Here is a 15,290-nt window from a genome sequence, read left to right as displayed (position 1 = left end):
AGAGAGAGAGACAGAGAGAGAGAGAGAGAGAGAGAGAGAGAGAGAGAGAGAGAGAAAGAAAGAAAGAAAGAAAGAAATAAAGAAAAAGAGAGAGATCGAGAGATGACAAAGAGAGAGGAAGAGAGAGAAGGACAAACAGAGAGAGATAGAGAGAGAGGGAGAGAGAGAAGGACAAACAGAGAGACAGAGAGAGAGAGAGAGAGAGAGAGAGAGAGAGAGAGAGAGAGAGAGAGAGAGAGAGAGAGAGAGAGAGAGAAAAAGAGAGAGATCGAGAGATGACAAAGAGAGAGGAAGAGAGAGAAGGACAAACAGAGAGAGATAGAGAGAGAGGGAGAGAGAGAAGGACAAACAGAGAGAGAGAGAGAGACAGAGAGAGAGAGAGAGAGAGAGAGAGAGAGAGAGAGAGAGAGAGGGAGAAAGAGAGAGAGAGAGAGGGTGAGTGAGAGAGAGAGAGAGAGAGAGAGAGAGAGAGAGAGAGAGGGAGAGAGAGAGAGAGAGAGAGAGAGAGAGAGAGAGAGAGAGAGAGAGAGAGAGAGAGAGAGAGAGAGAGAGAGAGAGAGAGAGAGAGGGAGAGAGAGAGAGAGAGAGAGAGAGAGAGAGAGAGAGAGATAGAGAGATAGAGAGAGAGAGAGCGAGAGAGAGATAGAGAGAGAGAGAGAGAGAGAGGGTGAGTGAGAGAAAAAGAGATTGTTTTTCTCTGAGACAAAAATATCTCTATTTCCCAGGCCATAACTCTCCTCTGTGTGGCCAGTGAACAGAGAGAGGACTCCGGTTTCTCTCTCAGGCCGGAGTATCACTTACACTACATCCTGTTATGAGTTATGGTGCAAAGGGGTGCAGGAGGACTTAGAATAGAATACAACCTAATAAGCCTATTGAACACAGAGGTGTGGTAATGAGAAGCTATTGTATCATCCCTAACGTCCATCAATGGGTAAGTAAAGTCCTCCCTTCCTTATTGTTGACAGGACAATACACATTTACACAAGAAGGTGCTAGCACGCACACACACAACCACTTACACGTCAGATCTGTCAAAATGTCCTCCAATTTCCATACGGCTGTGTATTCTGTTCCATTTGGGGCCCTGAGTTCTATAAGCCATCATCATCAGTTTTCCTCCTTACACCTGATAAAAACAGCTCATGTCAGCTCCTATTTGTAGAGCCATATGGGAGTAAATGGAACTGCCAAAACCCTGAGGCATGTACACAGCAGGTATGTTTCAGAGCTACAGTACTATGGATGCATAGAGCAGATACGGAACATAGATTACAACATGATACGGCTCCACTGCTAACACCTGCACACTTCAGAGAGTTATTATGACAATTGAACTACTCTTACGATTTCAATAAAAGTCACATTATTGAGCTGCATTTCCCACACGTTAAAAAACATGAATCCATCCTATTGAGAGGTTGACAATGGAACAATAAGACACAGTACTGCCTGAATGGCAGGTTCTGGATCTTGAATGTCTTTTGAACTCTGCTGTCCTACTGTGCAGACAGAGGGTAACTGAGAAGTCAAGGATACAACGTTAACAGCACTATTGGCGAACCGTTTCGTCTCGCCACTTTTCAAGCCATAGACACCGCATCCTTGTGTTCTTACTACAAACAACAGTCGTTGGACTGTTAACAAAGACGTGTGAAGCTTGTAAGGGGGAAAAATGTCAACATTTATTTGACTCTGTTTGTTTCTAGTACAGGTAGCTATGCATCTAATAAAAAAAGATGCCATGAGAATATTTGTACAATCACCATCAGTTGGTATATGTTGAAATGAGTCAAGATGACCCCAACAAACCGGTATCACATGCAGGTCACAGTAGTTACAATGTGCCGGTTCTAACTGGCTAGTAAAAGCACAGTCGTGTGTATACAGAACAATATTTATTTGAGGGACTACATCAACACACTCAGCCCTCCCTCCTAACTAGATTCAAAACAGGAAGTCCAATCAGACAGCCAGCAGAGCACACCCTGTCCATCCTCAGTACCAGTCAGCATGCCTTCCCTCTAAACCCTGTTTACAGAAGGGAATGCAGTGAGGCCATGACTTTGATTCAATTTAGCAGGTAATTACACTATCTGGTAAGGCAATTATCCTGTGTGCAACATAATTCAATTTGCTAGCTAATGGTGCTCCCACAACCTCCACAGTACAGGAGACAATGCATTTCTAAGAGGGGAAGTAGGGATACTGTTTTGTACCTACTGTTGGAGCATCTGTGGGCTAATTAGGTCAAAGCCTATGAAAACAACAGCCTAAAAGAACAACAAAACACGTGTCAGCCTGGTACAAACAACCACCACTGCACCCGAGCATGAATTTACTTTTTATTTTAAACTTTCAAATGAGGTGAGACGGCCATGCCCAGAGAGCAGGATACCCATGTTTCAAAGACCAAAAAAGAGGAGAGAGATAAGGGACCTCTTTTAGACTGAGCTTAGTCTGGGTAGATGAAATCCATGTGGCCTTGCTGGCTGATTTTAATCCCCTGCTTCATTCTCTCCCTCCCTGCCTCCCTCTGAGCAGACTCACCAGAGCCATGGTCTGCATGGAGGAAGAAGGGCCCGGCAAGCAGGCGTCTTTGAACAGCAGCCAAGGAGGAAAAAGGGAAGAGAGCTTCTGAGGATCACTGGGCTGTATGCAATGCCAACTGTCTTGAATATCTCTGACCTGAGATTGATTAGAAAACTGCAATATGGTGTAAACTTATCCAGGGTCGTAATTCATCAGACGTCGGAAATTAGAGGAAGCTAGATAAAGTCCCATTCTGAATAGGAAAGAGTGGTGCTTACCTTGACCTGGGAGAGGGAGGGATGGAGAGATGAGGAGAGTCAAAGGGATGGAGAGTGGAGGGTCCAGGCAGGGAAGGGGTCTGGGTAGGTCCCAATGGGGTAGTCCAGGAGAGGGAACGAGAGAGGAGTAGAGAGGAGAGGAAGGACAGGGAACAGGGAGACAGGGAGGTGAAACATAAATGCTACTCTCTCCCTTTCTCTCTCTCACACACACACCCAAACACACACTCACACAGCCTACAGACAGGAACTAACACACGCAGTTACTCCCAGGATGGGAGAGAGAGTGTCTTTACCCATCCACAGACACTCAAACACAGAGAACAAGAGTAAGACCCGGCCCACTCTCTCCTACTGGCCCAATGAGAGGCAGCTGTAAAACTGCACGACCCAATGAGAGACGTTGAAGGCAGGGCCAATAAGTGCAATGACTCATCCAGCCAATCATAGACATCGCCTTTGGACTCTTAGAAACTCCCTCTCTCTTAGTGACAGATTTAGGAAGGTGCACTTAGCCTGTGTGAGTGATTTAAGACCCTGACCTGGGACATATTAGAGTGATTAGATTCTGATGCACCTAAACCAGTGTGATAACACAATAGGCAGCATGCTCCCCTACAACACTAGCTGAGATCCAGTCAGGTGCTGTACTGCATGCTACAGTCATTCTCATGTACGGCTACCCTCTTAAAGGAGGTTACGCATGACATGTTGCATTATTTCTGAAAACAGAACACACGCAGTCGTGCACACACAGACACACACACAGGAATGCACGTGCATACACACGTACAGAGTTGATTGTTAAAGAGGGAGGAGAGGTGAAACCTCTGATTCAGCAGTATTTCAGCCCTCTAATGAAACACAGCTGACAGGCTGTGCTGTAGAGGATGTACCTCCTCTATACTGGACAGGAGATGGCTATAAAAGATTCATAGAAAATGGGAGGGGAAAGATGGGCACAGAGGGGAAATATAGGCAGGGTTTACCAGCTGCGATGAAATTAGTATTGGTCGCTGTGAATAATATACAGGATATTGCCACAGTCAAACCAAGGTAACAGGAAAATGTTGTGGAAATGATGTCCTAAAGACTTATTTCCCTCACTGTCCGATTCCTTACAACCACTGATCTGAAAGAGATGGATAGTTACTAGTTGAAAGCACAGAATACATTCATGGATGAAAGTGATACAGCAGAATGGCCGCCACCGTTTGCATGCATGCTATCCTTTCCCATTAGGGTCTGGTTCTCAAAGGAGGTGACACAGAAGGAAGTGCTTCGTCTGGGAAACAGCACTAGGCGCAGACGGGTCTTGGTTAGAAAAGGAAAGGTTGGATGGATCCAGAATTTGCAGTGAGGCCTTCCTCACAGCTATGGCTGTGATGTCCATGAAATCAAGGCACACTGTTGGACTGCCTTGGGATAACTGCATGACAACCAAATCCCCAGATATGTGTTTATTGGGTTCTGTTGAGGGCACAGAAGATATCTCATGACTGGCTAAATCACATAACATTTAAAGTGCTGTGACAATGGACTGATTCTCTCCATGTAGCCTGAGGCAGTTTTTTAAAACTTAAAACCAACCACATGATAATCAAATTGGTCATGCCATACTCAGAGAACTATTTATACGTGTAGTAAATATGTTATAAATACCCTACCAAATCCCATAAAAGAACCCAGTTTGAAAAATAAGTAGGCAAATGCACAATAGTTTGTGTGACATGCGCACTGGAGAGAGTCAGTCACCACTCCATTGATATGCCCTCATTTATAGCACCAAAGGTCAAACTCAGATTGCAAATGTTTGCTGAAGTTTGTTTATGATGTTGCAGCCGTTTTCAAGCATATTCATACTGCTAGACGTAATCCAAATGTGTATATAAAAGATCACACGTGACGCGAAAATAAAGTTTACAAACATTCGCATACGTTTTCTCCTCATACCATAACAACGTTACTTTATTCAGTTACATTGTAACGCCGACATGTAGCCTACTTTCCAAAGATTTTATATGGACGTTAACAATAAGGGGATTCGTTTATCTAGCCCGGGTTACCCCGATGGGGGGAGTTTGTATCGGGTGAAGGTGATTGCATTCATTTTGGAACAGGGCGGCCTGACGGGCGTGAGCCAGTTCTAAACAAACGTGAAGTAATTAAGCAATTGGAGTGATAAATCGGATTAGTGATGAGTCGGATTCTGTGCAAAAGTGATTGCGATAAAAACGCTTTATTTTGAACATTATTTTGAACATTCAAACATTTATTTTTATGGAAAATAGATGTTGTATGTTTCGGGACGATTGGCCGAGGGGGGCAGATTGCTGTTTGATTTGAGAAGTGCGCTCCTCCCTCCCTCCCCGCTTTCCCCCGATGACATGATGCGCCATTGCTTGGTTCAACCCGGACAAGGAAAATAGAACTCCCTGATATCACAGCGCGCGACGGTCAGGTCCAATGATTATCCATGGGGCAATGTTCTGTTGCGTGCTCAGTAGAATGCTCTATGTTTTGTGTAGGGTGTTTGTCTTTATTCATTAAATGTCCATGTGATATTATGTCCTAATATGTTGGAATACATTATGTAGCCTATTGGCCATTGATATTGAAACTAGTGAAAAATATTGATCATTGAGTGATATACTAATGTTAATTGATTAAATAGATTTTAAGGTGCATTTTGGATGATCTCCGTTCAACCGACAGAAACTACAGCCCCCATAGTTCCTTGCAAAATCTCACAGACTCAGTTGCTCTGAAATGCATTCAACTGGACAACAGCGCGCACACGAGTTCAGTCGGGGAAGAATTTAGAGGTAGGTTTTTACCTACTTTCCTTGTCAATGTATAAAGTTGTATGTACATTGTTTAAAACCCAATTATTGGTGTCAACTTCAGCTAGCTAACAAGTTCACCAATGTTCCCTGCAAAAATATAATATTAACTCGCATGGTGTAGCTAATATTAGCTAGATAATGTCAGCTACTGTAGACAGTTAACTAAATTGTCTAGGCTAGTTGATGTTAGCTGTAGCTAGCTCTCTGACATTGTTCACTGGCAAGGGGTTTATTAAAATAAGCTCAGCTACCTCTTCCAGACAAGCTTAGCTACCTTTAGCTAACTAACGTTAGGTATTCCAGACTGGAATCTGGTTAGCTAACGTAACTAGTTAGCTAACATTGAATATCGCTCGTGCCAGCCATGCGTGCAGAAGTTGCACCCCTGTTTTAGCGAATACTTTTTAAAGTAACTATGTCGGGTCTCGCATGCATTGCAATTACGTGCATTGCAATTACAAAGCTATTTAACTATGGTAAACTGAAATGCAATAGCTGGTCAAGAGGTAGACGTTACAAAAGTCGTTCGTTGTGAATCTATTTTTGGAGCGTGTCAACCCCAAGTTAGTAAATCAGTCCAACAAAGAACAACAACATTATAATACACTGACTGCACCCAAATAATACTCGTGACCTGACAGCTCAGATCTGTTTGGGTCGTTGTTTACCATGGTTGTTACTACAATACGTGTGATTTGATGTCCCTGCCCGGGAAAGGACAGCTTTGGACATAGGGAGTTTGGTTGAGCACCATCCCACAAAATAATGAAGAATACAGCACTCTTGTCAGAAAACAAACTTTGAATGACTATTTGCAAACATTCTTGTATTTTTCAGGTTCACAATGACCAGAGGTCCAGCTGTAAACTAGCTTGCTTTCAATCATTGTTAATCCATGGAATGGAGCAAAGGTTGACTTTCTCTCATACATACAGTATGAAAATAGCTGCAGGTAGCACTTTACCGCCATGTTCGTCATTGTGAAAGGTTTCCCTCTCACCCCCTCTGTAATGTGTAACACTGGATCCTCTGTGGAAGGGAATAGTGCTAACAGGAATCTATACTTGTCTGCTTAGAACATCTGAATCTGAAGGTTTAGGCCCTACTCTCTGGTTTCTATGAAAATTCCTATAGCAAGCCTCTTCACTATAGCAATACCACTTAGTCATTTGATACAGTCAGAGGTAGACTTGGGACTCCAGTGTCCACTGTCAGGCCACTACCATGGTGAACAAAGACGCTATGGTGAGTGGGGACAGGGCTGCGGAGGAAGAGGCTGAACTGGACCTGAAGGAGACCTCCCCTGGAGAGCCTGACCCTGAGATGGCTCTTCCCCCACCTGAGGTCCCCTCAGACGGCCAGACCAAGACCGCCCGGACCTGGGAGTTGTCGGTGGTGTTCCTGTGTTTCTATGGGTTTATGGTGCAGCTGAAGCCTGGGGAGCCCTTCATAACACCAAACCTGCTCAGCATGGAGAAGAACTTCACCAGGGAACAGGTCAGTGATGCACAGTCAGGGACCTCACAATACAATATTATCACGATACCTAGGTGCCGATATCTTGGCCAGGTCGCAGTTGTAAATGAGAACTTGTTCTCAACTAGCCTACCTGGTTAAATAAAGGTGAAATAAAATAAAAAATATAGCAATTCGATACTGTGATTTAATTGCGATTCGATGTTCCAAACATATTGCTCACCATATGTCTGCTGCAGACGGACAAGAGAGAGCCATGAGAAAATTAGTTTTGATCAGTCATGGAAATAAAAGTGCTGAAAACAAATTGGCGATATTGTTAGTGGTATGATATATATATGATATATATATAGTCACAAATAATATCCCGATATGTAACTGTTTAGATTTGGTCCCCCATCGCTATTAAGAACCAAAGTGGAGAGCGGCATCGTTCTTGTTTGGAACGATTAGTTGACTGCATTGACCTAACAGAATAGCATGCGAACTTACAGTGAATCTAACAGCAAGGAGGAGGAACTGCACCGCTTGGTGGGAAGCAGCCGCAAGAGGAGAAAACAATGGCGGAAACTATAAAAAACGTCCATTACACGTTTCAAAATATTGCATGCAATATGGATCTCTTGCGATATGGATATTGCACGTCAATATTTTGATTACGATGTGAATTCAATAATTTTGGAGCACTAGTAGGAAGGATCGAGAAACTTATCTTCACTCTTGCTTAGTAAACAAGTATTTTGTTAGTCGTGTCAACTATTGCTATCGGTCTTCTACTGAATTAAAAAAAAATGTATTTAACCTTTATTTAACTGACTTGCCTAGTTAAATAAAGGTTACATGTAAAAAGAAAATTATATATATATATATATATATATATTTAAAGGCCAGGGCATGTCAGTTCAACCTGAGGCCCAATTGATTTTGAGGGATATGAAAGGCAATGTCCTGCGCTGGAGGCTATAGCCTTGTATGTCACATAGAATGACAACCCTGATATAAGCTATATCAGCTGACACATGTTCCATCTGAATTTATACTAGGAGCTTGAACTACAACCGCTCAATCCTAAAGTAATTGAACCAGTGTTCCTTAGTCATGGAACCAACTGGACTGTAATAAGGCTATCACAGTGTGAGTGCAGTAACCCCTCCTCAGTATGGTCAAAGTTCACATTCCTACAAATTAGGAGTCTTTTTCTGATTGGTTACTGTAGGCTTGTCTGGCTCAGTATCAACTAATGAACCTAATGGCCTGACGTCTGCAGTCTCATTGGAAGGTGTCCTTGCTTACAATGTAGCATTAGTTCAAATGAAGGGGATCAGTGAAGGTTTTTGCTCCCCTCATTTCCTGTAGAGGGGGATTAACGTTGTTGCGTTGGCAAAAGGTGTCAGCACAGCGACAAGGTTATTCTGAACAGCATATGAGGCATGTGCATTTGTCAGTGTTCGAGGACTCACAGGAAACTAGCCTAAATATGCAATTTGCCGGCACATTTACAACTTTTTACAAGGAGAATTAGATTCCACGTAGTCCTCTGTCTCTTCTATGTGGTCTCCCCCTCTCATACCCGCCATTCTCTTCCTCCAGGTGACCAATGAGATCAACCCGATCCTGTCCTACTCCTACATGGCGGTGCTGGTGCCAGTCTTCCTCCTGACAGACGTCTTGCGTTACAAGCCCGTCCTGGTCCTCTCCAGCCTCAGCCACGTGGCCATCTGGCTCCTCCTCCTCCTGGGCTCCTCCCTCTTAGAGATGCAGTTCATGGAGTTCTTCTACGGCATCACCATGGCAGCACGCGTGGCTTACTCCTCCTATATCTTCTCCCTGGTCACCCCAGAGCTCTACCAACGCGTGGCCAGCTACTCACGCTCTTGCGTCCTCATGGGGGTGTTTGCCAGCTCGGTGCTGGGCCAGGTGTTGATATCTGTAGGCAGGCTCTCCTTCGCCACGCTCAGTGCTGTCTCCTTGGCCTTGGTGTCCTTCGGCCTGGTGCTCTCCTGCTGCCTGCCCTGGCCCAAGAGGTCCTTGTTCTTCAACAGGGCCCACCACGCTGCCCAGAGGAACCTCCAGGAGCAGGCTGCCGCCCAGTCGGAGCTGGCCAGGATGAAGCAGGGCGAAGCGGGCTTGGGTTCAGGTGACACACCCTCCCTGGCCCCTCTCAGCTCTGGTTCCTCCTGGAGGGACTCTGTGTTTATTCAGATGCTGAAGGAGCTGAGGAACGTGCCGCAGAGGCCCAGCCTGAGACTGTGGAGCCTGTGGTGGGTGTTCAACTCCGCTGGCTACTACCTGGTGCTGTTGTACGTCCATGTCCTGTGGAACAAGGTGTACCCCGCCACGGAGAACAAACACGTCTACAACGGAGGGGTGGAGGCTGTCTCCACACTACTGGGTGAGGGATCCATTTCCCTAGGTTTTAGTCTGGGTACAAAGGCCCTCCAAAGCCAGGTATACAAGTGTTTTAATGACCAATGTGTAGCATTCACCTGGGTCTTTACTGTCTGACAGGGTTGGAGCCTGTGTTCTCCAAGTCAATGATTCCTACAAAATATTAACACCCCTACAGCAGTTGGCAGAGGTAGTAGTGAGCGCACCATGGCAACATGCTTCAAGGTACATATTTTCTCAGTCAAATGAGTTGTCTTAGACCAGGGTTTCCCATCTCCAGTTCTCCAGTACCCCCAACAACACACGTTGTTGTAGCCCCAGGCTAACTCGCCTGATTCAATAGTTGACAAGTAGAATCAGGTGTGCTTGTCCGGGGCCACAACAAAAATGCGCACTGTTGGGGGGACTGGAGTTGGGAAACACTGTTTTAGACTGACCTCTCTCCAATTATTTAATTATGACTGAAGTTATATGATCTTAACAGCTGACAAGGACAGGAGACATACAAAGCCCATCAATCTAGAAAGAGGAATTCCCATGAAGCAGAATGTGGTGAGACAACAGAAGACTAAACAGTCACGTTCTGTTGAAAGGTGTGGAAGATGACAATGGTTTAGATGTTGATCACACAGGGAGATGACGCCAGACAATGTGTTGCTCCCCATAGTCATTTAGTAGAATTATTTTATTGATGCATAATAATAACATAAAGGCTTACTGAACCAGCAATCCCCTCTGTTTGCCTTGATATGATAATGTCAAACTGTGACCCTGAGTCCACACACAGCATTTATTAAATTAAGTTCCCCCAAGCCTTAATCACCTACTCAGTCATTAACTTAGTCAGCTTATCTTCTTCGACTAACTCCACCCCGTTTACTCTGTCCCAGGTGCGATCACGTCGTTTGCAGCGGGCTTCGTGAAGATCCGCTGGAACGTGTGGTCTGAGCTGGTGATTGGCATCATCACGGCTCTACAGGCTGGCCTGCTGCTCCTCATGGGGTCCACCAGCAACATCTGGGTCTGCTATGTGGCCTACTCCCTCTTCAAGGGTTTCTACCAGTTCCTCGTGCCCATCGCCATGTACGTTTCCTTAGGTCTACTTTTATTTAACGTTGTTGTATACATATAATGGGATTTGGGGGATTTTCATGTTCAGGCGTGTACAGTGTATGAATGCATTGTCAAATAGAACTGTCACGTCTTTCTTACTTTAGGCTGTACATTTAATCTGCTGACTATCCTGTTGTGGTGTTTGTAGTTTCCAGATCGCCTCGTCGCTCACCAAGGAGCTGTGTGCCCTGGTGTTTGGGGTCAACACTTTCCTGGCGACCGTTCTGAAGACCATCATCACCCTCATCGTCTCTGACAAGAAGGGTCTGGGGCTAGACGTGCACTCCCAGGTCAGTCACACACACTCTGATTACGACCACGCTCAGACGACTTCCTGCAAGCTGACGTCACCCATATGGGAACACCATATGTTTTCTAATGAGTGCTGTTCTGTTCTCCAATAGTTTCTGGTCTACTTCTTCTACTTTGCCCTGCTGACGGTTATCTACCTGGGCTGTGCTGCCTGGGTCATCATTCGCCACTACAGGAACCAATCGGCAGGAGGGGGAGGGGACACAGACCAGGCCACGCCCACTGAGCTATGTTCCGTACCATCAAACCCCTCAGAGACGGAACCTCTGTCCAATGGGAACAGCGTGAAGGCCTGAAAGGAATATTCTGGAATGTTGGCAGTGAAGCCCTTTATCTACTTCCCCAGAGTCAGATTAACTCATGGAGACTTTTTATGTATCTGCATGCAGTTTGAAGGAATTTGCTACCTAGCGTTAGCCAAATTGCTAACTGCCGTTAGCGTAATGACTGGAAGTCTATCGGAACAGCTAGCATTCAAGTTGTCCCTGTAGACTTCCTGTCGTTGCGCTAGCTAACGCTAGTTGGCATTGGCTCGCGAAACTACCTCTAACTTCTTTCATACTGGATGTAGAGACATAAAAATGGTATCCATGAGTTCATCTGACTGTGTGGAAGTAGATAAAGGGTCTCCTTGCCAAAATCCTTAACTAACCCTTGAACATTGTGTCATATTTACATCAACACCTAAACCCCCTACACTGACTTTGAGTGGTCTAAACGGTCTGGGAATCTCTCGCTACGGCTTCCACACGACTGCACAAGGACAGATGAGACTTAGAGGTGAGTCGAGACCTCATGACACTTCGTTGGATGTGTTGGGGGAGTGTAGTGTAGTTTACCAGTGTTAGTGAACAGTCACTGTTCTCAGCCCTTAGTGCCTTATCCGTTATATCCAACGTGTATTCAGTTCACCAAAAGGACCACTCAAATATGGAATACATATTTTTTTCTCAATGTTTTTAAAGAATTACAGGCAGGGCCCACCTACATTACTACAAGATTAATATATAAAGAAAAGCTCATTCAATCGAGCCTAATGGTCTTGTATGCAGCGGTGGAAAAAGTACCAACTTGTCATACTTAATTAAAAGTAAAGATGCCTTCATAGAAATGACTCAAGTAAAAGTCAAAAAGTATTTGGTTTTTAAATAAACTTAAGTATTAAAAAGTAAGAGTATAAATTATTTCAAATGACTTATTAAGCAAACCAGATGGCACAATTGCATTTTTTTTATTCATCAGTAGCCAGGGGGACACTCCAACATTAAGACATACTTTACAAATTAAGCACTTGTGTTTAGTGAGTCCGCCAGAACAGAGGCAGTAGAGATGACCAGGGTTGTTCTCTTGATAAGTGTGTGAATTTGACCATTTTTCTGTCCTGCTAAGCATTCAAAATGTAGCAAGTACTTTTGGGTGTCATGGAAAATGTATGGAGTAAAAAGTACATTATTTCCTTTAGGAATGTAGTGATGTAAAAGTTGTCAAAAATATAAATAGTAAAGTACAGATACTTCTTAAGTAGTACTTAAGTATTTTTAAGTACTTTACACCACTGCCTGTAAGTAGCAATACATGACCTTGTATGCGGTACAAATCACATTGTGGGAGCACCTCTAAGAGAATGAATTAGGCTGTTTGGGAAGGTTTGCATCCTAAGCAACCTGCCTCAACATTGTTTTCGAAGTACAATAGACCAGCATATAGCTACTGTAGTAGGTCAATTTAAGGAATTTTCTTTTTCGGCTTTAGACCAATCCCTACTTCTCACTCAAACAGTGTTTTGTTTTTTAAATAGTCAGAGTTTGGGCCTAGTTGTCAGCCTAATGTTCTCAGAGAGACTGTTGACATGTACTATGTAGTGGCTGCTTTGCTCTTCTTATCCCAGAAACATCCCAAATGGTGTTATCCACTGTTGATTATGTTCAGAGTTTTCCAAATACAGGGTAATCATATGTTCCCTGATGTTAAAGCATGTTTGTTTTTGTAACTCTGACTGAGAAAATAATAATCTCAATTAGAGGGGACCAATAGGAAATGATCTACAGAAACAGTCTAATTCTACTGGACTACTTCTTCTACTGATGGAACAATAGCCTGTTATATTCAGCAAATAATTCACTGTTTGCGATCATTAGGAATTCTCGACAGTTGCTGCAATTGTATTGATTAGCAAAAACCATATTTTTGAATCTGTGTGTCTATTGTTAGCTGTACAGAAGTCCTCCAGTGAGAGAGGTGTGCCCCACAGGATCATGATTACTATGTGATCACATTAGCATTGCTTTAGATTAAGTAGACACATGACAGGATGCATTTTTGGGCTGCTGAATCTTCCTGAAGATTTTTCTCTGAAAAGTGTAAAAAGATTTTCTAAACGAAGCTCTTTGTGTGTATGTTCACTACACTCCCATTGTCTTAGGTTTAATCAGCGATTGCTTGTGAACAAAGCAGATGCCAATTGTTTTAGGGCCTTCAAACTAACCATGTCAGTGGATTTTTTGATTTCACCTTTATTTAACCAGGTAGGCCAGTTGAGAACAAGTTATGCTTGCTGCCAGTGAGTAATTCAATGCACCTTGTGTCAGGAAGTGTTTTAGCTACTATTTTGTGTATAGTTTTGCTTACGGGAGGGTGGGGTAAGTTGAGCCATTTTTTACGTTCAGCATCACTACGAGATATATTGGATTCTTTCTAACAAAGTTATATATTTCAGGATGTTGTGTATCCCTGGAAATAATCAAAATTCATGTAAACTTTACAGTTTTGAAAACATAGATTGTCTGGGGAAAAAAGTGGTCTCTGGGCACAATTTACCCCGGGATTCGGGTAACTTGATTCACGGAATAGGGCAAGTTAAGCCGCATAGAAATGTCTCTACTGAATGAAATATTACCAATACCTTTTTAAAATAATATCTATCTTTATTTCCTGAACACAATTGCTTTTTCTTTTTAATAATTTTAAGCCCCTTTTTAACACAGGGCTTTAATTGGCCATACTGCAAATGAGTTTTGAGGATTTAGCAATGAGCTGGCAGACCTTTATTCTGCATGTTATTTTTCAGAATTTTCGAATGAGCTATTTTGTATTTTTTTGATGCAGGGGTTCTCACAATGTTTTTGCTTAGTGACCCACCAATTGAGCTGTGTTTTGAGTCTCCACCCACCATAAGGGTTGAGTGGGAAAAAACAAACATACTCAGACCAAAGCATAAATACAAAATATGATCTTGGCAGCGGACACAATATTTTGCCGTTTCAAAGCTAATCCCCTGCAATTCCACATACTGCCATGGAGCTGAAATAACATTTTTGCAATTTTAAAACCAATTTCCCATGGAGCTGAAATTTTGTTTGCTTTTAAGCAAATTTCATACAATTCTATGCATTTTGACATGGCTGGTGTTCTTATGCACCAACATAACATCAGTGGAGGCCTGATTGTCTAGCTTTTATTTTGTTGATTGTAAATTCTCAGATTATAGGCTATTATTGAAAAATGTATAGGTCCGTTCTCTTTTCTGCATCCCATCCCACAGTTTGGGAACTACTGTTTTAATGGAACAATTTATTTATCTGTGCATAAGAGTGAAATTGGGTTTTCTTAAACGTTTGTCACAGGAAATAAAAATGCAAAATGAAGTTGAAAAATGTAAATATATTTTAGGCCGATGTTTATTCTTTGGAATCTGACAACTCTGGGAACTCATATCTGGTGTACCCTTTACATTCTAAATGTGTACCATACTTATAGTACGCCCATAAATGCAGATTACACCTAACCAATTTTTTTTATTGAAGTTGCCTTTAGTTTAATTTAATTACTGTGCATAGGAAGTGGTTTGCTGAATTCCTGTCCCCTTGAGTAATCTTAGGACCATCTTACTACAAAACTGAGAAATCATGTCAGAATATAGACTATAGTAGTTTGAGTGCCTATTAATTACATGTAGGGTGGATAAAAGATGTGTGAACAATACAAGCACTTAACTTGAGAACGCTATGCAACTTGAACTTGGCACTATTCTCTAATTGATTTAAAAGGTCATATCTCAAGGTAGGTTTCAGCCTATAGTGATGAGGTTGTAGAGTATACAATGATTTTTACATGGTCATATGGCCTCATAAACAAATACAAAGGTATGAGATTAATTGCACCTTATGGTCTATAGGCCGTGCAGTATACTAGCCAACGAGTTCAGTATAGGATAAGATTTGTAACGTTAACTGTCAGAATTGTTCATGTTTATTATTGTCACACTGACTTCAATCAATGCTGAATATATACACTTTGGGTGAATGACTGTGAACCTATTTTGTTGCTGTAAAAAAACAGACTTATG

General features: G+C 42.9%; 2 protein-coding genes across 2 annotated transcripts in view; one reads left to right on the top strand and one right to left on the bottom strand.

Annotated features, from left to right (window-relative positions):
• Nucleotides 1–3,050, bottom strand: part of LOC139373029 (poly(rC)-binding protein 3-like) — a 32,830-nt gene extending 29,780 nt beyond the window's left edge. Inside the window, exon 1 of the mRNA XM_071113020.1 lies at nt 2,811–3,050. The gene's annotated coding sequence lies outside the window, so the exon portion shown is untranslated. The remainder of the gene's footprint in view (nt 1–2,810) is intronic.
• Nucleotides 3,051–6,493: 3,443 nt separating this feature from the next.
• LOC139373028 (reduced folate transporter-like) lies at nt 6,494–12,078 on the top strand. The gene is made up of 5 exons (XM_071113018.1): nt 6,494–7,153; nt 8,723–9,524; nt 10,411–10,603; nt 10,782–10,923; nt 11,038–12,078. The coding sequence occupies exons 1-5, from the start codon at nt 6,881–6,883 to the stop codon at nt 11,239–11,241; spliced, it is 1,614 nt and encodes a 537-aa protein (XP_070969119.1). The 5' UTR covers nt 6,494–6,880; the 3' UTR covers nt 11,242–12,078.
• Nucleotides 12,079–15,290: the final 3,212 nt, after the last annotated feature.

This window comes from Oncorhynchus clarkii, chromosome 18 (assembly GCF_045791955.1).
Source record: "Oncorhynchus clarkii lewisi isolate Uvic-CL-2024 chromosome 18, UVic_Ocla_1.0, whole genome shotgun sequence".
Lineage (NCBI taxonomy): Eukaryota > Metazoa > Chordata > Actinopteri > Salmoniformes > Salmonidae > Oncorhynchus > Oncorhynchus clarkii.
The sequence above is the reverse complement of the archived record's forward strand: the minus strand, read 5'-3'. Positions and strand labels throughout refer to the sequence as shown.